Below are 26,523 nucleotides of genomic sequence, written 5' to 3' on the forward strand. Positions count from 1 at the left end.
CATATTTTAAATATATGGATAGTCGACCTCCCAATGGATAGAAACTTGTGCTTGTGGGATGAACCCCTAGGAGTGGATGAAACTTATGAATATTCACTACCGGTAATCAAATGAAACAAACTAATTTAGCTGTTTTTTTAATCATTTAATGTTTCTTTGTCCAATAAACTTTAAATTTTTAACAATACATAAACAATTCTGTGAAATGAATGCATAATCAACTATGTAACGATTGCACATCAGTGAAATATATATAAATATAGGTAAACATATTCACAAATTATGTATTATAATTCATATATCAAGAAACAAACAATGCGAGTCCTTCACCACAAAATAAAAATGCTTAAAATGGACGGAAAGAAAAAATAATATGTATAATAAATAATCTTGTAAATATGAAATGACTTGAAACAACAAAAGCATAGAGGTTGAAAATTAGGACGGATTTGCAAATTTAAGGCTCAATGATAGAATCAGTGCAGCCATTAATTACTGTAAATTCAGAAATTAATGTGTGCATTAATTATTACGAATCCTTGGCCATTGGCAAAAACATGAACTCTAATTAATCCTTTCAAAAACTTTATGAAGGAATATCACTACAGAAATTACGAATGCGAGTTTTCATAATTGCGAATCTGATACTGTAGCATTTTTTTGCATTAATAAAAACATCACAATAATTTCTGAATTTACAATCTGCTTTCACAATGTTATATAAGGATATCTGCTAGCACTTTCAGTTAAAATAGTATCTTAAAATCAGCAGTGTTAAATGAAATACTCCTTATAATCATATATGAGGCAGTTAGGCAAGATTGATTGATCAATTGTTGGTTGCTTAACGTCCAGCAACAAATATTTCATATTTCATGCAATTTAAGGGCAAAGTTAGATTTTTCTAAAATTTTCATTGAAAGAGTTAAATGTATACACATTCAAATATAATTTAAAATAAAAGTATCATACTTATCATCAAGAAAGGTAAGGGTTTAAATTCTATCATTTTATGTTAATTATATAAAGTGAAAATTCTTTGATGAATCAAAACCACATACTGTTGCATTTTTTGCAATAATTTCACGAATTTCCAGTACCTCAGTTTCCATCAAACTAATGAAAAATGCATGGAGATGCAGATAAATACTATGCTATGGACGGAAAGTCAGTAACATTCTTTTTTCTTATATCAATAGAGTATTTGAATATTAGCACTTGAATAACATAAATTCCATAATATTAAATAACAATATTCCAAGAAACAGTTTGATTACCGGCATATATAATCTTGGTTTTAGAGACAGAAAAATACCCACAAGTTCCTTTTGAGACAGCTGAAGTATTCTTTATTTACATATTGGGGGTGGGTTGAGCGGAGTGGTGTGTGTGTGTGTGCAGGATTTTGAAAATGAATAACTTGGACTGGTAAGAACTGAAAATAAATAACTTTGCAAAGAACAGGATGAAAACGGATATTTTACAACACAAATGCAGGAAACAAATGTGTGCAAAAACAGCAAAGCCATGGAAATAAAAGTAAGCATGCACAGTAACAGATGAAAAAAAAAACCGATTAGTCCAGTAAAAAATTCTTCCTGCCTTAGAGGTATGTTTGTTTGAATTGCCATTTTCAGCGTCATGATGGTGAATATCCCTAATATATAATTAACTACTTCCATTTTAATGGTATATACATATATCAGATCATGATTACACTATTTCACAGAGATATAAATAGATTTGACAAATATCTGACTCATTAGCGACTTGTTTTAATTGCTTCAGTGAACAAAATTGGCATCTGATTAGTTTAACATATTAATGATCAATCAGCAACCTTGTCATATATTGTATCTTTATTTCTCAACCTTACCATAAATCATGAAGCTTGAAATAGTGACCTGTTCTAGGGGCTCATCCCTACCACTCATTACATAGTACCAGTAAGTGTCCCCTTCCTAGCTACCAACAGCAACATAAAATATTTCACTTTAAATAAACAAAAATCTTCTTCTAGCAATTCAAAAGAAAGTACAGTAAACAGATGTAATTTAAGAGTGGGTGGTAAAGTAGGCATCAACTAACTTAAAATCTAAAAAATATATAAAAACCAATATGTTTACTTCAATTTGTTCTTAAATAAACTGTTAACACAGAGATATGTCTCACCTCTTTATTATTTTGATAATAAAATGCAAATGTTGAAATTAAAATAGCAATACTTTAACCATGTAAGTTATGCAAAATATTCAAAGTCAATGAAACATGACTTAAAAGACTCCGTCAAGGCGAGACAAAAAATCAAGCTTTTCTACTTTTATCTAATATTATTGCTATTATGACCCCATCCTTAAAACAATCCTGGTTTATCAAATTCAAAGGACAATATGTTTATCTTTGACAGGTTTTATTTTCATTTCTTATTATTTATAATAGTCAGAAAAAAGGATGACATATGTTACATTTTCTACAGCATTACTGAAAAAGAATATTTATAAAAATAAGGAGATGTGGTCTGATTGCCAATGAGTCAACCCTCTACCAGAGACCAAAGGAAGAAGTAAACAACTATAGGTCACTGTCCGGCCTTCAACAATGAGCAAAATCTGTACCACATAGTCAGCTATAAAAGACCCCAATATGACAAATGTAAAACAATTCAAACGAGAAAACTAATGGCCTGATTTATGTACACAGTCAGAATATTTTAAGATTAAAACCAGGAGCATATGTTACATCTACAATTTCATTCAAACTTGATTATTTTAAGGATGTTTGCTAACAAGCTTTTTAAAAGACTGTTACAGATTGATAGTATATAAATAAAGGAAATAAAAAAGCAAAAAAAAAAATGATGGGTCCGTGTGCTTGTTTTCAAGATATAAGCCATTGAAAATTTGGCGGGAAATAGCTCTCTCTAGATTTTTCATACATTTAACTTTGTGCCCTTTTTTCGTTCAAAAACTATGAAAAAATAACATGGATATCATAATATTATCAAATATGGTTTTTTAAACTATATGTAATAAAATTATGAAAAGAAAAATAGGTTTTAGCGGGTAAAATTTATAATGGCACTTTAGTGATAAAACCAGAGAATTCTGAATATCTTGCAAAATTCAACAAGAGTGCACACGCTGAAATGTCTCGCCTTCTTTACTAATCATTGACATTATGTTGATAGACCTAAATATAAAGCTTTATTAAAACTGTCACATAAACTTAACATTAACCAAGTAAACTAAACATTGACCAATGAACCATAAAAATGAGGTCAAGGTCAGATGAACCATGCTAGGCAGGCATGTACAGCTAACAATTTTTCCAGACAACAAATATAGTTGACCTATTGCTCATAGTTTAAGAAAAACAAACCAAAACACAAAAACTTAACACTGAGCAATGAACCTTGAAAATGAGGTCAAGGTCAAATAAAACCTGCAAGACTGACATAAAGATCATAAATTATTTCCATACACCAAATATAGTTGAACTATTGCAAATAGTATTAGAAAAAAAGACCAAAACTCAAAAACTTAACTTTGACCACTGAACCATGAAACTGAGGTCAGGGTCAGATGACACCTGCCAGCTAGACATGTACACCTTACAATCATTCCATACACCAAATATAGTAGACCTATAGCATACAGTATAAGAAAAACAGACCAAAACACAAAAACTTAACTTTGACCACTGAACCATGAAAATGAGGTCAAGGTCAGATGACACCTGCCAGCTAGACATGTACACCTTACAATCATTCCATACACAAAATATAGTAGACCTATTGCATACAGTATAAGAAAAACAGACCAAAACACAAAAACTTAACTATAACCACTGAACCATGAAAATGAGGTCAAGGTCAGATGACACCTGCCAGTTGGACATGTACACCTTACAGTCCTTCCATACACCAAATATACTAGTCCTATTGCTTATAGTATCTGAGATAAGGACTTGACCACCAAAACTTAACCTTGTTCACTGATCCATGAAATGAGGTCGAGGTCAAGTGAAAACTGTCTGACAGGCATGAGGACCTTGCAAGGTACGCACATACCAAATATAGTTATCCTATTACTTATAATAAGAGAGAATTTAACATTACAAAAAATCTTAACTTTTTTTTCAAGTAGTCACTGAACCATGAAAATGAGGTCAAGGACATTGGACATGTGACTGACGGAATCTTCGTAACATGAGGCATCCATATACAAAGTATGAAGCATCCAGATCTTCCACCCTCTAAAATATAAAGCTTTTAAGAAGTTAGCTAACGCCGCCGCCAGATCACTATCCCTATGTCGAGCATTCTGCGACAAAAGTCGCAGGCTCGACAAAAACAAGAAGAGCAAACATCCTTAAGACCGTTAATAATACTCCATAGCATAAAAAGTAAAATGAACTTAATATCAACAAAAAGTGATTATAACTGCACAGTACCGTGCATTGTAAATGAATGAATGAGAGTGGAATTATTGCAAATATTTTATGATCAACGATTTATTGCATAAAGCCCCATAGTCCATCTGATAATGCAATACAGAAGTCCCCAGAATGAAACTACTGATGGCAAAATATGTATATATTATATATATATAATACTGGTCATCGTCAGCTTTACGTTTGTTGGAACTAGTGTGATGATTGTCAGATAGCTACCACATGTCTGCACAACTTGACGATCGCATGAGGAATGAAAATATATCACAAATGCTGTATACCAGTGTCTTCCATTGTGGATTTAACTGTGATCTTTTTGAAAGACCATCTACACCTGAGATTGCTCCATATATATATATATATATCACGATTTGGATTTTTTAATAACATTTGCAACACTTTCTTTTAACGATCTAACACTTTCATTAAGTTTGAGGTCTACATCATGTAACTGTTTTTGTTGGAGTTCCAATGCAGTCAGCAGATTACCATTCTGTTCTTTACTTTGTCTTACTTCATCAACTGAAAAATGGAAAAAGAAATGCTTGACAGCTTTATTCCATAAAAGTAAAACACTGTGCCATTAGAGCACGATATGCCTGTCCTACTTTAACCATAAAGTTTCTTCACTCTAAAACAAGCAGGTCAAAATTTTTTTTAAATTGTTAAGGACACAAATACATAAAAAAAAAAAAAAAGAAAAAAAAAATTGTGAAAATTTTGACAAATAAATGTCCCATAACCCTGGAAAATCTAAAATATCACCAAATCGGAGCTTTTCTTTCAATGTTTAAAATCTATGTAAAGACTTCATTTAGTAATCTTGAGTTATCATAAGATGGTCCTTCCAACTTCAGTCAAACTTGTATTAAGCAGTCACTCATGGGAAGTTTTTAAAAGTGACCACTCAAGAGAGGTGACCTTTTATAAGAGGTTTCTCAAAATTCTAATTCCGACTTTGACCGTCTGGAATTGTGGCAAATTGTTTTAGTGTTTTCATATGGTTGAGTTATAGTTCTTGGAGCAGTGAAATAAAAAAATGGTGAATCCAGCACTGTAAATTGAAAGAAAACTTTCGAAACACATTTATATTCATGAAAAGGCCCTCGCAAAAAAACATACAGAACAAGTATTACAAATATTACAATTTTTGAACATATAATTAAACTTTCACACTAAGTTATTGTCCGTAGAACAAGAAAAACAAAATCATACATTAAAAACAAACATTAAAAAGACATGATAGAGTTAGAGAATTGTTACATATCATTTATAGTTAAAAAAAATCTACACATTTTCTTTTAAAAGTACCAAGATTTTCACATAGTTTTATTTCATTTGGTAGTTTATTCCAAAGTATTGAGGAGCTATATGTGAATGATTTTTTCATCGAATTTGTATTAGGCCTCACTACAGGTAGATTATTATTTGCAGACAATCTTAAATTTCTGCTGTGTAGGTTTATCATTCACTCAATGCTTTAACACATCAAAGTGCCAGAAGTCATTCCATTACTGGGTTTAGTGTCCTATAACACTGGGAGTTGAAAATTTATTTTTGTCCTATAACACTGGGAGTTGAAAATTTATTTTTGTCCTATAACACTGGGAGTTGAAATTTTATTTTTGTCCTATAACACTGGGAGTTGAAAATTTATTAGTGTCCTATAACACTGGGAGTTGAAAAATTATTTTTGTCCTATAACACTGGGAGTTGAAAATTTATTTTTGTCCTATAACACTGGGAGTTGAAAAATTATTTTTGTCCTATAACACTGGGAGTTGAAATTTTATTTTTGTCCTATAACACTGGGAGTTGAAAATTTATTAGTGTCCTATAACACTGGGAGTTGAAAAATTATTTTTGTCCTATAACACTGGGAGTTGAAAATTTATTTTTGTCCTATAACACTGGGAGTTGAAATTTTATTTTTGTCCTATAACACTGGGAGTTGAAAATTTATTAGTGTCCTATAACACTGGGAGTTGAAAATTTATTTTTGTCCTATAATACTGGGAGTTGAAATTTTATTTTTGTTCTATAACACTGGGAGTTGAAAATTTATTAGTTTCCTATAACACTGGGAGTTGAAAATTAATTTTTGTCCTATAACATTGGGAGTTGAAAATTTATTTTTGTCCTATAACACTAACTCACCATTTTGTTTCATTTGTTGTATATTGTGTTGAACAAATTTGATATCTTTAAAGAAATTTTTCAATGATTTGGCAAGATCTACGTCTAATCCAGGTCTTTCTTCTTTCCGTGTCCCAGCTGTACTACCTACAATGGTGTAAAAATGTTATAGTGGCTCAACAAGGCCATCTATATCTTGATTTCTCCATTAAAACTTCACCATAGACTTATTATTAAAAAAATACCAATTTCATATTGGACTTTATACAGAATATGTTATAACTACAGAAAGAAGTAATTTGTCCTTGCTCAATGTAATTGGTACACATAAATAAGGAATTCACATTTACTTTTTTGCAAATAAGAGGTTGAGACATTCATAGCCAAATATATATATATATATATATATCCTGTTTTTCAGAACAGCAGAAAATTGTCAAAAGTGATTTTCCTTTGCAACATAAAGGTGGTCTATAAACACAAAGTCTGTGAAAACAAGCTAAAAGTTTAAATTCTTAATTAAAAATGAGTGGCTAGTTGTCTCATTGGCAATCATACCACATCTTTTCATTTTTATAATTTCTTATATGAATAATAAAAAAATTTGTTCTCTGTAATGTCTTCTAAATTATTCAGGTCTCTCAAGAAGGTTTTACAATATCAATAACTGCTGATTCATTTTTATTCCCGGGAAACCTATTTTCATTGATTTAACGCCAATTTTAAATGTTCGACAAAGTATAAATTTTCTATTGGCTTGTATGTGGACATTTTTTCCTCAATACATGAAAATAAAAGAATAAACAGTAATGCACTAATTTTCTTACTTCTTCTAGAATTGGCGATTGCTGTAGCTTGTTTCTGTGTTTCCAACTTTTTTAGTAAACCAAAATTTTCTTTCTTCAGTGTATCACAGACTTCATGTAAGCCTTCTATTTCTTCCTCCTATAGATTATAATAGAGTTAATTTTAATACTAAGTTATGAATATTCATGATTAAGAACAAATTTTACTTGTAGGACTACATATCTAAAATTGAATCAATCATGCACTTCACTATTATTTAAAACTATGAATTTAACCCTATGAATGTTATAAATTTTCACTTTTAGGTTGCATTTCTGTAAATATAGACAATGCAATTTCCCATAGGAACTCCCTTTGCGGCTAAAACTTTGCCTCTTTTACTATGAAGTTTCGTAAAAAATTATATCCTAGAATGGAAAGTTGATATGCACTACTATTTAATTCAAAGGTCAAAACATAGGGCTGTGTGGCATATTGTCAACATTTATATGCCCCAAACTTGTTAGAGTTTAAACTTATACTAAAATTCTGTACTACCCCTACCTTCACTTTGTGCCTACTTCAGTTTTCAATTTTCACCGCAACAATATGTTTTTATACTGGTAACATTCCCAAGTTATGTCTCTATGAGATGAAACATAGAGATCATATAGTACGTAAACAAAACCAAATATCTATGAATATTATATATCTCCCCAAAAGAGGCGTGGTTTGAGAAACAGCTGTATTTACAAAGTGCAACCTATATTGCTATTTTAGTTAGCTCTTTCGTGGACAGCTGGCAATCTTTATACATGTATTTCTCTAATTCTTCGCTGATTTATCCTTTTCCTGACCTGTTTGATTTTTTTAATTTAATCAAGGTGTGGTTCGTTTGATCTCATTTCCTCATTGGTTTATTTCAATTCAGACGTCAAATTTTCTTGCTTTCCTCTGAATTTGCTATTGTGACGTCCCGAAAAAAGGCGACCATGCCTGATGACTAAACATAGAAAGAACACAACTTTTTGCAGATTGTTGGAAAAGAAGGATTATGTTTGTCTGCATATCCTCTAAAAATTGATAGAGAAACAGTTCTACTTATAAATCTCGTGTAATACAATATTTCTCCACTCTCGACAGTTAGATTTTAAATATTCAAATTTGAAAATTTAACTGTCTCGAGTGAAGAAATATCGTATCACACTTGATGCAGTGGTAGAATCTATATATAACTTTTTAATTCATAAGACTTATCAATGTCCCTATAAGTATAAACCCTTTGATAATACCTCAGCATTACCACAGAGCTTAATTTCTGATACAAAAAGGGATAGACAACTCTTGAAGACAGCTAATTTAAACTAGAGGCTCTAAAGAGCCGGTATCGCTCACCTAGGTGTATGCCCATTTTCAACAATGAACACTCTCCAACATTGTAGACAAGAATAAAATTCATGAAAAAAATATTTTTTTTGTTGATCTTGTATTGCTGATCATTTATTTTTTCTATCTTGCCAAAAGCACAAAAGAGTGTAAAATCAAATCGTTATTTAAGGGCAACCACTCCTGTAAAAAGTCTACTAACTATTTCGGCAAAATTTGTCTTGTATGTAGATCTTGTCTTGCTGATCATATTTGCTATTTAAAGTGTCTATTTATCTTTTTTAGTTTTCAGGATGATCGGTAAAAACACTAAATATTTGGTAAAAATCATCAGTAAGGAGCAAGAACTCCAATGAAGAGTCGACCAAAGAATTTGGCCATGAAACTTATTTGTAGATCTTGTCTTGCTGATAATTTTTGCTGTTTAAGGTTTCTATCTATTATAGTTTTCAAGATATTAGGCAAAAATAAGCCAATAAACTGATAATTTTTGTCATTTAAAGTTTCTCTCTATCCATTATAATTTTCAAGATAATAGGCAAAAAGGAAATACACGAGGCTCTCAAGAGCCTGAATCGCTCACCTGTAATTTTTTGCTTAAATCTTTCATCAATGATTATTTTTGCTTTTTAATATATATTAATGAGTGGCTTAAAAATTCCATTGAGATGTTCTTTGTATCTGTCATATTTTCTTCAAAAGCAAAGAAATACATTTTACCCCTATGTTCCATTTTAGCCATAGTGGCTATGTTTCTTGACGTACAAGAAAATAAAATACAAAATTTATACTAGATACTCTGAAACTCATTCAGCCCAAGTTTGGCTGAAATTGATTCATCAGTTTCAAAGGGGAAGATTTTTTAAAGTAAGCAAACTAGATGAACAAATTGTGAAAAATTGTCTTTAAAGGGCAATACTCCTTAAGGGGTCAATTGACAATTTTGATCATATAAACTTATTTGTAGATCTTACTTTGCTGAACATATTTGCTGTTTACAGTTTATCTTTATCATTAATACTATTCAAAATAAAATTATAACCAAAAACTGCAAAATTTCCTTAAAATTACCAATTTAGTGGCAGCAACTCAACAATGGGTTATTAGATTCATCTGAAAATTTCAAGGCTGATAGAACTTCACCTAATGAACACTTTTTCCCCCATGTCAGATTTGTTCTAATTCCTTTGGTTTTTTAGATACAATGTATAAGCCAAAAATTGCATTTTACCCCTATATTCTATTTTTAGCCATGGTGGCCATGTTTTTTGAAGAAACAAAAAATAAAACACAAATTTTATTCTAGATACCCTAAGGATCATTCAGCTTAAGTTTGGTTGGAGTTGGTTCAGTGGTTTCAGAGGAGAAGATTTTTTAAAGTTCGAAAACATGATAAACAAATTGTGTAAAATTGTCCTTAAAGGGCAATAACTCTTTAAGGGGTCAATTGACAATTTTGGTCATATTAACTTATTTGTAGATCTTACTTTGCTGAACATATTTGCTGTTTACCGTTTATCTTTATCATTAATACTATTCAAGATAATAACCAAAAACCGCAAAATTTCCTTAAAATTACCAATTTAGTGGCAGCAACCCAACAATGGGTTATTAGATTCATCTGAAAATTTCAAGGCTAATAGAACTTTACCTTATGAACACTTTTACCCCGTGTCAGATTTGCTCTAACTGCTTTGGTTTTTAAGATATAAGCCAAAAACTGCATTTTACCCCTATGTTCAATTTTTAGCCATGGCGGCCATATTTTTTGACGAAACAGAAAATAAAACACAAACTTTATTCTAGATACCCTAAGAATCATTCAACTTAAGTTTGGTTGGAATTGGTTCAGTGGTTTCAGAGGAGAAGATGTTTGAAATAGTTTACACTAGACGGACGACGACGATGGACGCCAAGTGATGGCTAAAGCTCACCGTTCCTTCAGAACGGTGAGCTAAAAATGGTAAAATTCGTTTGACAGTTTTGACATAATAGATAATAGGTTTAGCTCAACATTTTGAACATTCCTGCCCCTGTCAGATTTTCTCTTTTTATAGTGATTTTCAAAATAATAGACAAAATGTGCATTTTACCCCTATGTTCAATATTAGCCATGTCGGCTATCTTGGTTTGCAGAAAGGGTCATCAGACACATTTTTTAAACAAGTCATCAGACACATTTTTCTAAACTAATGATGGGACAGGTGAGCTAAAAATGGGAAATATCATTGACAGTACCATAATCAGTAAGCTAACAAATACATATTAAAAAAAAAAAACTAGACTAAGCTCATAAATCCAATAGTTATGTCAATTAAACGAATAATCTGTGCAAATGCAAATGTTAATGTGACAATTATTTAAAACAGAAACATTTAAAACACAAGTTAGATAATTTTCAAACATCACATGATATTCTACAGCCTCTAAGATTTTCAAACAAAAATCACAAATTAAATTAAAAAAAAAATCTATTAACCATAACACTGATTATACAACAGGGCATGATTTTTTTTTCTGTTATGATGTCATCTACAATGTTGACATTACTGGTACTTTATAATTTCCATCAAAACAACAAAAATTAAATGCTGACAAAATAGTTATTTTAAAAAATGACTGAAGACAATTTATTCTATCAGACAGGATAAATCTTTTTCCAATTTAACAAAAGTTGCAGAAAAAGACAATTTGCTGTTCATATCCTAAACGGTTATGGATAATGTTATTAATGCACACCAAATAGAAAATAATGTTACATTATTCAGCTTGTTAGGTAAATGTTCAATTGTTAAAGACCTTGTCAACCAATCATGCTTTAGTGTAAACTTTTGAAAATATTACCCAGAATTCCTGAAGTTTCTGAAATGGTAAATTGTTTTCTCCTAACTGTTAGTTTGTTTTAGAATATATCATGATATTGTGAGATACAAAAAAAACGATTTTCTAACTAATGAGTTAAATGTCTCTGTTTAAAAATGTGTAACCTCACCCTTCTTTGTAACTGTGTCAACATATCATTACCATCCTAAAGGGAGATAACTCAAGGTTAGTATAAGGAAAAGAAACTGTGTGAATTCATACTCAATGATGTCCAATATCTAATCGACAAGATTGACTATGGCGTTGATTTTTTATCAATATTTTTAGAAATAAAAATCATAAGATTTAAGAATTGAGGTCGATAAAAAGTAAATTAACAAAAACTACTATGAATTCACATTTTTAATTAATAGAAACATAAAAAAATAACAATTCCTCACAATTATTTCCTTACAATTTCTTTTAAAAAAACCTACTCTATTAGCAATTTCATTTGACCCAAACAATTTTTTTTTTTTTACTCTACATTATAAAAATCTCCTTATAGTTGGTATAATTTCAGGATGGTTTTGCAGTTTAGCATAGTGAAAATTCTAAATTCTGCTTTTCCAAAATTTGGTGTTGTGTGCAACCAACCATCAACCTATTAATCCTACTACCAAACACATAGTGGTAAATGAGTCACTTAAAAACCCAACAACCAAATCATAAAATATTAATGAGGAACTGTTTCCAATGAAAATAAATACTTTAAAAATAAAGCACAGGAAAATTACGCATTTCACATGTTACAAATAGAATATACTGAAAAGCCAAAAATATATCTTTTGTATGAAACAAATACATGTATTAGCAAATTTCAAAAAACAATTACTGTCAATTATCTAAGATTCTTAAGAATTTTTCTAAACATTACTATTCCTTTCAGAAATATTGTATGGAAATATTATCTAAATTGTTACTACCTACTTGGTAAAAAAAGGAAAAAAAAACTGACATTGAAATGTTAGAACATCAGCAATTAATAATTTACTGTTAAAAGGATCAACCAGGAGAAAAGGAGGATAACAACAAAAAAAGCAATCAATTGTTTTACTCACATCTGATGAACCATTACTATGGCCATTTGTCATGGTGGGTAGTTGCTTATCTTCATCAACTAGAATACAGAAAAAAAATATTTGTCACCCTAAGAACTCTTCCCGAAATGTAATGGGATTGAAGTTAAGCTATGCTACATGGCAGATTTGTGTAGTACTACATGATCGTATGAATTGACATTAGATCATCGGTACATGCATATTTATTTTGCTCATACTTGGCATAAATATTAAGTGCTATTAAAACAAGGTGGCTTTTAAATTAATTTTAACTAAGAAATTTTGATCCTGTAGCAAGCAATATATTTAACTAGTTGTAATGAAATTCATATGTGCATTGTAGGCATATCTTTGTGATAAAGACTGGTTATATATTAAATACCAATTGCAATTTCTAAACTTAGCGAAATGTGACATATCACTGAAAAATGTATGTTTGTAAAAAAATGTACTGTTCATTTTGAAAACTTGAGTGAACTGTATTACAGTACTTTTGTATAAATTACCTTGAGTACCCCACAGTTCTAATACCATAGAATCTGACTGGAGATACCTCAGAAAATCTTCTGTGACTTTTTTTATTGTAATTTGTTGCCTCATTTTGAGATCTGCGTAACTTTTACCCCACACGGTCTGTGTACTGATAATATTCTGCTGATTGTAAAACTTTGTTCTGAAATAAAAAAATTAATTTCTGATGATTAATGACCACTTCAAATTGTTTGCGTCTTTTTTTTTTTTTTTAAATTTCTTTTGTGTTTAAACAAATTATGTTAGACAATTTTAAATTCTGACAGCAAAATATGTGTTAGTAAATTGTGTTTTGCCTTGTTACCATAAAATGGATATTTTACTTCAAAAGCAGAATTACTTAAAAGAGATATGGTATTAATTCAAAACTAACCTGCAGTAAATGCCTCTAGACTGATTCTCCATGGTCCATCGGATACCCATACATTGTGGTAACATAAATATCATATTGAATGGTTTTCCTATCATCTCATGTGGTTCTATAATCTCATCTTCACTACACAGCTGTCCCTTACTATCACAGGGTAACAGTTTCACCTGGGTCACTGCCTCCTCTTTTCCGTGATAATTATGTAATGTAAAATGTTCATCTACCTCTACACAATATGACAAACTTTGAAGTAGAATATGGGCACTGAAAAAAAGTAAACATTATGTGGTACACATGAAATCTCTTTGTTTTATTTGTTTGTTTATGTGGCTGTTTTTTTTTGTTTGTTTATTCTGAACAACTAACTATTAGTCACAAATGTAACAGAATCATTGTCTGGTTTATTTTTCTATTGTTTGCAAAATTGTGAATTATCTCCCCTTCTCCAAAGAAAAAAAATGATGAAATGTGGATTGGAGAATCATTATGTTGCAATGCATTGCACTCTGGTTTATAATATTTCATAAAAAGGCAGTAACGGGACCATTTGTAATTTCTCTTCATATGACATTTAGTACACTTTTTGTTGAGCTCTCTTTTAATTTTTAAATATCACCATATGGAAAGAACTCCAACTTGAGTAAACATAATATTTATATATGGTTTACTGGCTCAACATGTAACCAATTCACAATGTATTGAATCATGTAGTTGAATCATTTAACATTTCAAACATACTTTTCTATATTCCTCGAAACTAAGGAGATTTGTTGTCATCAAATGCTTTAAAATAAATTTCATAATTTTTTTCTTACCTTCCAAGGAATACATCTTCCACAGGATCCCAAAATGGATCTTTGTCTCTTTTAACAATCACATTTTCTCCATCCATCCATCGAACATACATTTCATCCATTAAATCCTTTCGATGTAAAAATTTACTTTTTGACCAAATCCATACCTTTAAAAAGAAGAGCATAAAATCATGAATCGGTAGTTTCTTGATATAGGATTTTCTGAGGTCAGTTTTAAGTTTATATATAAATTATTTAGACATGCTATATGGTGTGCTCTATTGCCCATTGTTTACGAACACATGGTAAACTCTATACATTTTTCATACATTTATATTTTTCTGTTGCCGTCTTACCACATATTTCTTTTCATTCTTACTATTTTAGAGAGAAAGAAACACATTTTTTTTTTCAGTATACTGTAAATTCAGAAATTATTGCGAGGTTTTTATTATTGCGAATAATGCGACTGGGTGAGTATCACAATAATAAGAACTCGCATTCTGATGTTTGATAATATATCTGTATGCAGATTTTCCGACAATCGCAATAATTAATCTCGCATTTTTGTCCTTTCTTAAAAAGTTGCAATAATAAATGCACACAATCATTTCTGAATTTACAGTACATGTAAGATTAATTTTCCTACAAATTAGAGACAACCATCAGTGTTTTCCCTATCCTCTTTAAATTTGTTGATGTTCTGATATTGCCAGCTGTCTAAAACAAAGGCTCTAAGCATATACAAGAGTGATAAAAATCTCCCTTTATAAATAATAATATTGCCTCTTCTAATTTATACTGAACAGCTATTTATATTTGTTCTTCCTAATGACTCTTGACAGCCTTGACCTTAAAGTTGATGGCCTTACCTTGTTTGTCTTTTTATTTGTGACTTTTATAATGACATCTTTCCCTGTTGCTTGACCTTTTGGATCATGACTAGCTTCACTTTTAACCTCAGCATCCAATATAACATTCTGCAAATATAAAACTTGTAATTAAACTTTGTCACAGAAAGATTATTGGAACTAATTCAGAAATTAAGCTTTCCCACTTGTAAACTTTGTTACAGTCTCAATTCTTTCATAAAAGAAGCCTGTAGTTCAGTGGTTGTTGTTGGTTCATGTCTGTCATATTTTTTTTTCATAAATTGTTTTGTTATAAATTAGGCTGTTAGTTTTCTCAATTGAATTGTTTCATATTTTTTATGTCTGGACCCTTTTATAGCCAACTATAAGGTATGGGTTTTTCTCAGTGTAAATTTGAAAGCTGTTGTATACCTTTTTGAGTTCCTCACTGATAGCATTAGCTTCAGATACGAGTGGCATCAAATCCATAAATTCCTGGAATACCATCACTGAACGTATGTTTTCTGTAGACTCATGGACACGAGGGGTTTGGATATCCATGGCAACACCTTCATGTTCTGCCAACTCCATCATAAAATAATCAAAATTGTATCGATCCATTGGATCACTGGCTTTTCTTTCCTTAGGAAAACCAACAAACTGATATAAACAGCTGGAACCAAACTTTAATCTGTCCTATAAAAAATGAAGATCACACTTTTATTTGTAAAAATGTTAAAATTATTTCAAAACCATATTTCGTCTATTTTTATAACCTCATATAATCTATTTGGATTTAAAACTTAGAAGATATGAATATATTTTTGTGTTGCTGGGTTGTCATCTCATAGACATATATCAAATATCTCATTAATCAGATAGATAAAAAAATTTTGTTTGATCTAAATTTGGCAGCTTGACTGTCAAAGTCCTTTAATAAATTGAATGTAAAAACACAACTTTTCGCATAAAACAAAACAGAAACCTTTTTCTATTTACTAACATCAAAATGTGGAAAACAAAGAGAATCAAATTTCTGTAACAATAACTTACTGTAAATTCAAAAATTAAAATAGTATTTACAGAGACATATAATACAAGAGATTCGCAACTCTAGTAGAGTCTATATAACAGCCAATGAAATGACGTGGCCACCGGAAAGCCGATTAATCCGATGGATTTATGGGTAATAACCCGTATTGTTGTGTAAAAGGTTCTACGCCTCACGATTTTTCTAATGGATAATGCCGATACCTTTCACAGCTAAAGCATGCAAGTATATTTAAAAGTTACAAAAAACTAATTCTAATAATTTGTTATTGATAAAATGTGTTCTAATGATGAGATTAATCAAATACAAACAAAGTTAAAACTCGGCCCATTTTACTTCACCTATTGCCGTAGAAACCATTTGATCTCCCAATTTTTTTCTTAAAACTTGAAAAATATGCTAATAAATATATAATTTTATGGGCCAATAGTACTCCCAAATGTTGTTTCGTGACTGAAAATAAGACTATTTTCGTAAAATTTAAACCAACAATGTGGCGATTTTTTCTGATTGATACCCGAAATTTTTTATTAAACTGGCTAAATATTGAAATTGTTCATGGACAAATTTCCTTAAATCAGTCCTTCTTTTTTATGCACTATGAAATTTATAGCCTGCATTTTGTTAGACATTTTATTCATTTTTCATTCTGTTTATAGCAAAGTTGTTTATTTTCTCCTATTCTGAAGTCATTGTTTTTTTCTTCTTTTTAGGGTGCCAAAGATGAACGAATGCAGTAAATTTACAAAAGGAGTAAAATTTTCCTAGTAAAGGAAACCTTCTGCTGGTCGTACTATTATGAATGAGCTTCATATGCATCTGTTGTCGTTTCAGACTACGCTTCTCGTTCAAAACATGAACCTAATTCATTTTTAAATTAAAATCGTATTGAGGACATTTCAATGGTGACTGCAAAAGATATATATATATATGTTTGTGGTATATCATCTTTTCCACAAGTTTATTGTTTTCTGTTTGGTATTTAATTAATATTAAGATCCATTTTGTTAGATCTGGTGATCAATTTATTTGGCAATCGCCAATGGCAGTCAGCAGGGTTTAAAAACATCAGTTGTTCGACCTGTTAGTCAAATGCGTTTTGTTAAAATAGACTTTTTCACTTTTTTTGGTCTTTTGGAAATTGTTGTTTGTGCTGTATTTAGACCCCTCTACCAAGAAATTTGTTTTACATGCACACGTATAAAAATTGCGGTTTTTATCCAACGCAATCATAGGTTTGAACGTTGTTTTCAATTTAGACTTTTATATATATATATATATATATTTGATAATAAAAGATTTTATTTACACCAAGGATTTGTATATGTATACACATAAACAATCTTACTTTTAAATTGCCATCTCTTTACCCCAGAATAAAAAGACAAAAACCGCTACAAATGATTAAAAGACAAAAACCGCTACAAATGATTAAAAGACAAAAACCACTACAAATGATTGTCTCGTGGAAACAAGGTTATAAAATACTTTTTAAATAGTGTCTTCCGTGTTGCTTTGATGTATGACCTGTGTTTTTTTATAGATTTTTTGTTGCTTCGAGGACACACATATCCATCTATGTATGCAGTATTGTCAATTGTTTTTGTTGGTGGGTCTCTCGCTTATGTTTTCGTCCTTTTCACTATCAACAAAGAGTTCTTTATCAGTTTATTCAACTAGGAGTATATCTAAGTCGTAACTATTAAGATTGTCATCCCACGAAATAAAATCGGAATTTTCCATATTGCGTGCACATGAATGAAGCTTTATTCAAATGAGAAATTAATTGTAATTTTCTTAAATATTAATTCTCAATACACACTTCGAACATGAAGAAACCATAAATTTACCGACAATCATTTAAAAAAACAACTCAATGCAAGCCTATATGATAAAACTGTCAAACAACACTTAGAAATCAAACATTTACCAACAATCCTACAGAAAAAAAACTCAATGAAAGCCCAATAAATGAGGAATATAAAAATAAATAAAATTTTAATAATTTATAAATATCAAGAATAAAAAACAAAGCCTATCATGATTAACAATTAATTAACAAATAAATTAAGTTTTTTTCCATATTAATTAATTATACATTTTGTGAATTGTATTTTTGGAAAGAGTGTGGACACCTGTGGTGTGACAACTTCTTGTTTACAAGGTGTCAATTAAAACTCATTATTTATAACATGTTCGTGATTTACCTGGTCATCGAATAATTCAAACCTAATATACATGTCACACTGTGAAATTATGTCTCCGAGACAGGTGTATATTCAATAGAAACCCATTATGTAACTATCAAATAAAATGAACTCTGACACAATTTATCAAGTGTTAATTATTTAATATCAGTTTTTTTTTAAACAATATCAAATTATGTCTCTTTTTCAATAATACAAATCTAAAATCAAAATTACATTAAAATAAATAATTATATATGTACTCAAATTATATTTAATTAATTATGATAAATTTAACACTGAAACAGTTTATGTTATGCTTAAACATTCGTCCTTACTTCGAGTACTTTTAATACTTTTATTAATGACTTTATTACCTAAGGAGATCTCGCGAGGTTTAACTAGTGGCCGCGTGTTATTACGGGATTTCGCCGAGTTGCAAATCTCTTGTATTATATGTCTCTGGTATTTATAATTAGAATTGTTGTGTTGCGGATAGAAATACAAGATTAATTAATGCAATTTTGGGAAAAACTCGAAAACAAATATTGCTATAAGGAATTAAAAAGAATTTTTTTATAATTGAGATTCACAATCCTTTTCATTTTTTGCATTATAAACAAGCATTCTGAGAGTATTGCATGGCAATACATAGTCCCCTACTGGTTAAAAAATCATTATATTGGAACAAAATGCTAACTTGATCTATAACTTGTCATGGTGTAAACTATATAACAAATATCAAGTCAATATCTTCAAGCATGACGAAAAAAAGTGTTGAAAACTTATTATTTATGTGAATTTTCTATGTCCAAGGACCATAACTCTGCACAAAATCATCGGACTGGAACAAAATTTGAACTTGGTCTGTAACTTGACATGATAAAACTATATACCAATTATCAAATCAATATCTTCAAGCACGAAAAAAAAAAGTGAGGAAAACTGATTTGCCGGACTGACAGATAGACAGACAGACAAACAGAGTGCAAACCTAAAGTCACCTTTGACTTCGTCGGAAGGGGACTTAAAACATCATTAAATATTTGAATTTACAGTAATTGAACATGGACGTCTTCATAGAATGCAAACTTGGTTACTTTATCTAACTATGAAACCAACACTTACTAAATGTTCCAGTTTGGTCTTGGCTTTGATCTTATGACCATTAACAAATATCTTTGCTGATTTGGAACAAGGTTCTAAGAACATCTCCTTGTCATTTATGTTTATAAGTTCAGCATGGGACTGTTGTATTCTAAAATATCAAAAATATAATTTAAAATCTTGATCCCCAAACATAAAAGAGATAAAGGCTATTCAGTTATTTCGTACGACTTATGATGATTGAGGTCCAGATTATTTAATTCCTAAATTAAACAGCCAAAATGCAATAAAAATTTAATATTTGCAGTCCTCGTAATGGTTTCCTGGAGATTGCTTGGAATTTCACTACAGCATTTTTTTAGATCAATACTGGCGAGAGTATGATTAGGGTAATTTTATTCACTTTCCAATTAATATTGAAATAGAATTTGAACTATTTACTCAAATAATATACATTTTCAGAGTCAAACAGAATTATTAGGAAAATAAAAGTTTGATGCATATTCCAGTTATGTGAATATTTAAAGTATTTGTGTGAAACTCACCCCAGTCCTCGAACCTCAATTTTGACTTTTGGGTTTCCAGTCTTACCCAATAATGTTGTTCCTGAAAAAAAGCATGAAGACTGCTAAATAACACGAATTATCAATGTGATATTATTTGAAATCTTCAATTTCAAGGTAGCTTGCAAATGATGAAAAAAACATTAATGGAATGTTAAAATATGAAGACATACTTTCTCTTTGTTAAAAATATTCTTAATTACCAATTACAGAGTAATCATTTCCCACATCCGGCTTTTTTGTAATTTTTACCCACTTTTTCCCAGATCACACTTTTTTCACCCCTTATATCCCACATACCAAAAGCATGTCATCCCCATTTCATAACTTTGTCAAAAATCAATGTTACATCACATTACAAAACATATATACGGTCTCCCAATACTATCTTTTTAGTCACATTAAGTATAACAGGATCTTCATTGATGTTTGTTAAGTAGGTCACAGTTTCCCAATCTTACCTTTATAGCAACAATGTTTAATGACATTAGATAACATTGGATCTTCATTGATGTTTGTTAAGTAGGGCACAGTCTCCCAATCTTTTTTCTGGTCGCCACTTGAAGGAGAGGACACTTTTGATCTTTCCCAATCTTTTCTGAAAATAATTCAATCAGTATGATTTTTCCATTTCTGATGTGTTGATGTTTAAATGACATACATGAGAATGAAATGTTTACATGACATACATGAGAATGAAATGTTTACATGACATACATGAGAATGAAATGTTTGCACGACATACATGAGAATGAAATGCTTACATGACATACATGAGAATGAAATGCTTACATGACATACATGAGAATGAAATGTTTACACGACATACATGAGAATGAAATGTTTACATGACATACATGAGAATGAAATGTTTGCACGACATACATGAGAATGAAATGTTTGCATGACATACATGAGAATGAAATGCTTATATAACATACATGAGAATGAAATGCTTACATAACATACATGAGAACGAAATGTGAAAGTAAGAGTCTGAAATTGAGATCTTAATTAAAAAAAAAAATTAAGAATATTTAGAAACCAGCTAAAAAATTGGAGTAATATTAAAAACACATAAAGAGTTTCTTATGAAATTCCAATAATTAGTTGGTTGAATACCTTTTATTTTATAAATAAATCAGTTTGTTAATTTATAATATTTAATTAGCTTAGATTGATTGATTTTTGGTTGCTTAATGTCCAGTGTCAAATATTTCATGCATGTTCAGGACGAGAACAAATTAACAACAAGAAATGATTGTAACAGGATGCTGTTACGAAGTCTCCCAAACGAAGCTCCCATAATTTGTAATTCCCAGGGTCGCCTGACATTGGGCAAAGTCCAGTGAAAATTGGTTTGGTCCAGTAAAGTTATATGCATTAGTGATGCCTGGGGACTAGCCCTGTATATCATTCCAATCATCTTGGCATGACAAACCAGAATATATATGGTTTAGGGGTGAGGATCTCGACCATTTACAAGATACTAGAACATTGGGGGTGGGGGTAAACCCTGGGGACTGACCGTATACGTCATTCAAATGTTCGAGACATGACGAACAGGAATATATATGGTTTAGGGGTGGGGATCTCGACCATTTACAAGATACTAGAACATTGGGGGTGGGGGTAAACCCTAGGGACTGACCGTATACGTCATTCAAATGTTCGAGACATGACGAACAGGAATATATATGGTTTAGGGGTGGGGATCTCGACCATTTACAAGATATTAGAACTTTCTCAAATGGCAGGGGGTCGAGATGACCCCTGGGGACTAACCCTGTATATCATTCAAACCATCTTCACATGACAAACCAGAATATATATGGTTTTGGGGTGGGGATCTTCACCACTTACAAGATATTAGAACTTTCTTAAATGGCATGGGGTTGGGGTGACCCCTGGGGACTAACCCTGTTTTTCATTTGATTTGCTTTATCATGACAAACCAGAATATATATGGTTTAGGGGTGGGGATCTCGACCATTTACAAGATATTAGGACTTTCTCAAATGGCAGGGGGTCGGGATGACCCCTGGGGACTAACCCTGTATATCATTCAAACCATCTTAGCATGACAAACCAGAATATATATGGTTTAGGGGTGGGGATCTCGACCATTTACAAGATATTAGAACTTTCTCAAATAGCAGGGGGTCGGGATGTTCCCTGGGGACTAACCCTGTATATCATTCAAACCATCTTAGCATGACAAACCAGAATATATATGGTTTAGGGGTGGGGATCTGGACCACTTACAAGGTATTAGAACTTTCTTAAATGGCAGGGGGTGGGGGTGACCCCTGGGGACTAACCCTGTATTTCATTTAATGGGTTTTATCATTTAGAACATTTTCAATTAAAAAGATTGTGTCTATCACAAACGGTTTTCAATTTATAATCATTTTAAAATTTTAAAAAATAAAATCCCATAGAGTTCTATTGTAAAACCCTCTTATCTTTTTGCCCCTCAAAGTACCCCTTTATAAACCACATTGCACAAACAAAACCCTGATTGCACCACTAGACATGTTAGTCTAACATATTGTGAAACCCTAAGTTAATATGACAAGCGATTTGGAGAACGGGTGCGGACAAGTTCAAATTTAAAAGCGGCGGAAGAGGAAAAGGAAGAAGAATAATAATAATAATAACTGAGCAAAAACAATAAGTCTTCCCAAACTTCGTTTGGGAGACTTAATAAATACAAAAGGTAGGTCCTGTAATAGAGGCAGGCCGGGATGAAGGTCGGAAAAATTTAGACTACCACTGAAAAATGAGGGTAAATTGGATATGGACAGAGATTTTGCATTGCAACAGGCCACCTACAGACCCCTCAAAAAGTTATTGCAAGGGTTCTTAATGTGCAGAGATATCTATATCATAACAGCTAGTTTATATTGGCAAAGGAAGAGTCTAGAAGAGTTTTAAATTAATTAAACAGAGACTATCAAAGATTTTCTATCAATATCTAATTCCCTAAAAGACAAAAACATATTTACCTAGCCTTTTCGGATTTTTTATTGGTGTAGGAGTAGGTATTCTCTGATGACAGGTATATCTACACAGTCTGTTCTGATTTTTGATTGGATAAGGAGTATGTACTCTCTGATGACGAGTATATCTGGTATAACAGTCTGTTCTGATTTTTGATTGGATAAGGAGTATGTACTCTCTGATGACGAGTATATCTGGTATAACAGTCTGTTCTGATTTTTGATTGGATAAGGAGTATGTACTCTCTGATGACGAGTATATCTGGTATAACAGTCTGTTCTGATTTTTGATTGGATAAGGAGTATGTACTCTCTGATGACGAGTATATCTGGTATAACAGTCTGTTCTGATTTTTGATTGGATAAGGAGTAAGTACTTCCTTTAAAGAATCAGTATACCTACCTAGCCTGTTCTAATCTTTGTTCCCATGTAAGCTGCATGTCCTGCATTTTCCTTTCATTTTCTTTCAACATCTTTTCTAACTCTATAAATACAAGATAAATTCTTACTCACTAAACATTGTTTCAACATATGTTTAAATCCTAGATTCTAAAGTACCAGTATTTATAATTGGTGAAACTTTTTGTGAAGAGAACTAAATTGTGCAATTTCTAAACTAAATGGTTTCACTATAACTAGTTTTAAATCTATTTATTTACTAAATTTCATTGATCTTTCGTACTACTTTTATTTCTTAATATCAGGAATAAAAAACATCTAGGAACATTGAACACCATGCAAGACTTCATATGTGTCATCATTTGACCACACAAAACGATTCTTTGATCCAGATAAAAAATATATCTATTATTTCTTACAAAGTATTAACAAAAATCTGAGAACATTGAGGCTCTATTTTGGTAAGATAGCCACAACACTAGACATTGACCTTTAAAATTAGAGATTTATGAACTCATCCAAATGATATAGTTGCTAAATTTTATAACTTGATCCTAACTCAAAAATAAATAATATACATCAGAGTTCTCGAAATCTGGAGGTCATTGGGGCCACCAAGACTACAAATCTAATGGTCCCAGTCAAAATTTGGTAGTCCTGCATTTGTAGAAAATATTTGCTTTTTATCATTTTCATGAATGTAGGTATAAATAAGATAAGGCCAATATCAAATATTGATATACATTTCAATTAGGAGCTATACTAAAATACTAGACAGCCAAAAAAAAACAAAAACCACCACAAACTTTTAGTTAGACATCAGGACCACAACTGCCCCTAAAGTTTGGTGGACCTACCTGATTTTTTGGTGGTCAGGACCGATGGGACTGCCAGTTTTCGAGAACACTGATACATGATCAATTATCACTTTTTAGTTGGATTTTTTTCTCAAAAGATTTTTTACCCAGCAAATAATATAATATCAAAAATGGTAAATGCTACAAATACGCTACAGAACTAAAAATAAGTTATATCGATATAAAATGTGACAAAACAGATAATCAATTATAAATCATGCTTTGTGTATATCGTGCATAAAATGTGCATGTAAAAAGTACACAAGGAACAGCTGCATTCCATAAAGATATCCCACATGCATAGAAAAATCATGTAAATTTAAGTCAATATTTCCAATGACATCTTCATTCCTTACTCACATTAATGTTAACATTTCTAGTAACTGTTTTTGTAAAGTTAATTCTATATTAGTAAAAATCAATAGAAAAAGTTGATTTTCTATAATCTTTGGCATTAAAACACATAATGTGTTTGCTCCCATGGCATAAAATGAAAGTTGGAATTTGGAAGGGTGGAAAAGGCTTGCCATTAAATTCATGATATGGAGAATGTGAAGAATAATTTGTGCCAAAAATTTGCTGAATGTAAATATGATAAATTTTTCATAATTTTTTTTATTTCCCTTAAGATACTGAAACACTTAATAATTGACATAATAAACTAGAATTTTTTTTTATTTCCACATAGTAAGCATGTTGAGCATTAGCAAGTGTGAAATGCCTAGGGGAGGTCAACATCATGCATGAAGGTCATGTTTAATCTGTAAAATGTTCGAAAGGGGAAAAAAAATCAATGCTCAGGATTTAAACACAAAAAAGTAAAAGTTTGGAAAGTCAATGTTTTAAATACTAAGAATAATATATGCAGAAGGAAAATTGAAGGGAATTTTACAGTCCATACAGATTGATTAAAATAAGGATCCTGTGTCGCTTAAAAGAATCTGGCTTTTTATTTTCAGTTGTGAAGAAATTTGCAGGATTTGTATCAACAATACACTTCTTTAAAAGATTTAACAGTTGATTAAATCATTATTGGAACAGAAAGTAGAACAGAGGCTTGTAATTTCCTTGTACGCTGCTTGTGGACACAGGATCTTCATTTCAATCAAAGTGACATTGCATATGACCTTGACTTAATAATTCACCTTGACGAGACTGTTCTATAGACAAAACATAAAATTCTATCACAATTCTGAAGCACATGGCAATAAATTTAATTCTACATCTCATGCAACTAGAAAATTAATTTTACTAATTTTAGTTGACTACCATATCACATTTTAACCCATAAGTTATCTCCCTTTTGACTAAAACCCAACCACCTCAATTGTTGTTAGTTATTGACCATTACAGATTCTATGGAAAAAAGGGTATTATTTAGATCAGGAATAATCTTAAAAAATAGAAATTGTCTGCTTCAACTTATAACTGAATTCAATTTGTTTTCTGTATAACTTTCTGTGCAGCACAATGTTTATTTTTTTTATTTTTATTAATTTGATAAAGCATCAGATGAATAAGAAATTACCCAAATAACAAGACCCTAATCTATATATATCCTTCTTATTAAACAAAAATAATATATTTTGATTTAGAATAATTACTTTGTATATCACATATTCATTCAATACAATAATAATTAATACTTGAAAACAGCAATCACCTACAACATGCAATAAAAATTTCATATATTTATCAATAAAAAGATGAAAATGTTATAAAAGTCATGCAAACCATGTTGGTTAATAAATAATCAATAAAAAAATTGCATAAATTTGCATTTTTACCAACTTACCTTCACTGGAATTCTCCTCTACATTATCAAAATTAATCAAATATATAAATTAATTAGATCACTGAAATCACAAACCATTATAATTGGTAGTAAGCATTTGGCTTCATAAAATTCTGTCTGTCATAACCTGTCATTTAATTATTTTGATTTATTTTCGAGAATAATTGAGAGCCTTAACTGTTTTTACGTTTTTGTGTTTCTTCTTTTGTTATTTCACAGATCAAAATTTAAAAAAAGGGAGACTTGTGATCTCAAAAACTAATTAATGTTAATTTCCATGTGCCTGTCCTGCACATCTCAGGTGCAGTAAAATTGGTACATGAACTGTAAATA

The 26,523-nt window shown here is 30.8% G+C and overlaps 1 protein-coding gene across 5 annotated transcripts in view; it reads right to left on the minus strand.

Annotated features, from left to right (window-relative positions):
* Positions 1 to 121: 121 nt before the first annotated feature.
* LOC127699105 (kinesin-like protein KIF28) overlaps positions 122 to 26,523 on the minus strand; it is a 57,095-nt gene continuing 30,693 nt past the window's right edge. The window contains exons 10-25 of one of the 5 annotated variants that reach the window (XR_007981070.1): positions 26,191 to 26,208; positions 23,542 to 23,623; positions 20,598 to 20,734; positions 20,119 to 20,179; positions 19,595 to 19,724; positions 15,662 to 15,925; positions 15,251 to 15,358; positions 14,400 to 14,545; positions 13,588 to 13,848; positions 13,190 to 13,356; positions 12,684 to 12,742; positions 11,753 to 11,788; positions 7,416 to 7,533; positions 6,610 to 6,735; positions 3,791 to 4,974; positions 122 to 3,643 (exon numbers count right to left, since the gene is read on the minus strand). Coding sequence is in view for 4 of the 5 variants with exons in the window: in XM_052202841.1 (XP_052058801.1) it covers positions 4,817 to 4,974; positions 6,610 to 6,735; positions 7,416 to 7,533; positions 11,753 to 11,788; positions 12,684 to 12,742; positions 13,190 to 13,356; positions 13,588 to 13,848; positions 14,400 to 14,545; positions 15,251 to 15,358; positions 15,662 to 15,925; positions 19,595 to 19,724; positions 20,119 to 20,179; positions 20,598 to 20,734; positions 23,542 to 23,623; positions 26,191 to 26,208 (1,871 nt within the window). In the remaining variant the exon portion in view is untranslated. Of the gene's footprint in view, positions 4,975 to 6,609; positions 6,736 to 7,415; positions 7,534 to 11,604; positions 11,623 to 11,752; positions 11,789 to 12,683; positions 12,743 to 13,189; positions 13,357 to 13,587; positions 13,849 to 14,399; positions 14,546 to 15,250; positions 15,359 to 15,661; positions 15,926 to 19,594; positions 19,725 to 20,118; positions 20,180 to 20,597; positions 20,735 to 23,541; positions 23,624 to 26,190; positions 26,209 to 26,523 lie in introns of all 5 variants that reach the window. The other 4 variants (XM_052202843.1, XM_052202841.1, XM_052202842.1 and 1 more) reach the window with 4 other exon arrangements.

This window comes from Mytilus californianus, unplaced genomic scaffold, assembly GCF_021869535.1.
Source record: "Mytilus californianus isolate M0D057914Y unplaced genomic scaffold, xbMytCali1.0.p SCAF_4, whole genome shotgun sequence".
Taxonomy (NCBI): domain Eukaryota; kingdom Metazoa; phylum Mollusca; class Bivalvia; order Mytilida; family Mytilidae; genus Mytilus; species Mytilus californianus.